Source organism: Colobus angolensis, unplaced genomic scaffold (assembly GCF_000951035.1).
Source record: "Colobus angolensis palliatus isolate OR3802 unplaced genomic scaffold, Cang.pa_1.0 Scaffold44, whole genome shotgun sequence".
Taxonomy (NCBI): Eukaryota; Metazoa; Chordata; class Mammalia; order Primates; family Cercopithecidae; genus Colobus; species Colobus angolensis.
Genome location: NW_012117821.1, coordinates 700,723 through 701,783, shown reverse-complemented (window position 1 = coordinate 701,783; position 1,061 = coordinate 700,723). Strand labels below are relative to the sequence as shown.

Sequence of the window (1,061 nt, the reverse complement as noted above, 5' to 3'; positions counted from 1 at the left end):
TGACTTAACATTCAGGCTAGTTTCCCTGACCGGCCTTGCCCCGGAATCAACGCCTTCACCAAGCTGAGGAGGAGTCCGCGCCGCACGAAGCCCAGTGCCTCGAGGCCGCAGGCGCACCCCGCCTGCCTCCTGCGAAGCCGCCATGGCGGAGCTGCCCCTCAGAGTCCGCCTTCCAGGGTCTTTGCTTGTCTGACACCCGCGGCTGCATCAGGGCCCCCCAGGAGCGGCTCAGCAGGTGGACGTGATTATCAGCACCAGTCGCCTGGCCGCCGCCCCCCTCCCCCAAAACTGCCTTTGAAAAAACCCCTAACCTCGGAGCTTCGGACAAGATGATCTGAGGACGAACTCCATCTCCCACGTGGCGTGGCCGGCCCGTGTCTATCAAATTTATTTTTTATGTTTTGAGAGGGAGTCTCGCTCTGTCGCCCAGGCTGGAGTGCAGTGGCGCGGTCTCAGTTCACTGCGAGCTCCGCCTCCCGGGTTTAAGCCGTTCTCCTGCCTCAGCCTCCTGAGTAGCTGGGACTACAGGCGCCCGCATCACGTTCGGCTAATTGTTTTGTACTTTTATAGTAGAGACGGGGTTTCACCGTGTTAGCCAGGATGGTCTCGATCTCCTGATCTCTTGACCCGCCCGCTTCGGCCTCCCAAAATGCTGGGACTACAGGCGTGAGCCACCGCACCCGGCCGAGAGTAATTTTTCTAAAAAGATTCTAAACTGTTTCTGACCTACGTCCTGGCCAAATGGCCAGCATCCCCTCTTCACCTCCTGGGCGATTCTGTGCGCCTCTCGGCCTCAACCTCGCGGCCGGCCCCACCCTCCCCTCCTCTCCCGAAGCCACGACGCGCGCACCTGGCTCTGGGGGTCGGCAGGCGGGTCCTCCGGCCGCCGCAGCTGGTAGGTCCCGCACGCCAGCAAGTGCCTGCAGCCTCGCAGCGGGCACCACTCCACCGAGTCCGCGGTCAACTCGGTGTCCACCGTCTGCAGGGCGAAAGCGCCCATCATCCAGCCCTCGGGGAAAGGCGCGGATCCGGCGGTAGAGGCGGGTCGGCGGGGCCGGGCT

At 63.1% G+C, this 1,061-nt stretch overlaps 1 protein-coding gene across 1 annotated transcript in view; it reads right to left on the bottom strand.

The window, feature by feature from the left end:
* The window catches only part of DPH7 (diphthamide biosynthesis 7), a 32,425-nt gene extending 31,370 nt beyond the window's left edge, over window positions 1-1,055 (bottom strand). The window contains exon 1 of the mRNA XM_011957389.1: window positions 851-1,055. Within this exon, the coding sequence (XP_011812779.1) occupies window positions 851-1,003 (153 nt within the window). The 5' untranslated portion in view covers window positions 1,004-1,055. The remainder of the gene's footprint in view (window positions 1-850) is intronic.
* Window positions 1,056-1,061: the final 6 nt, after the last annotated feature.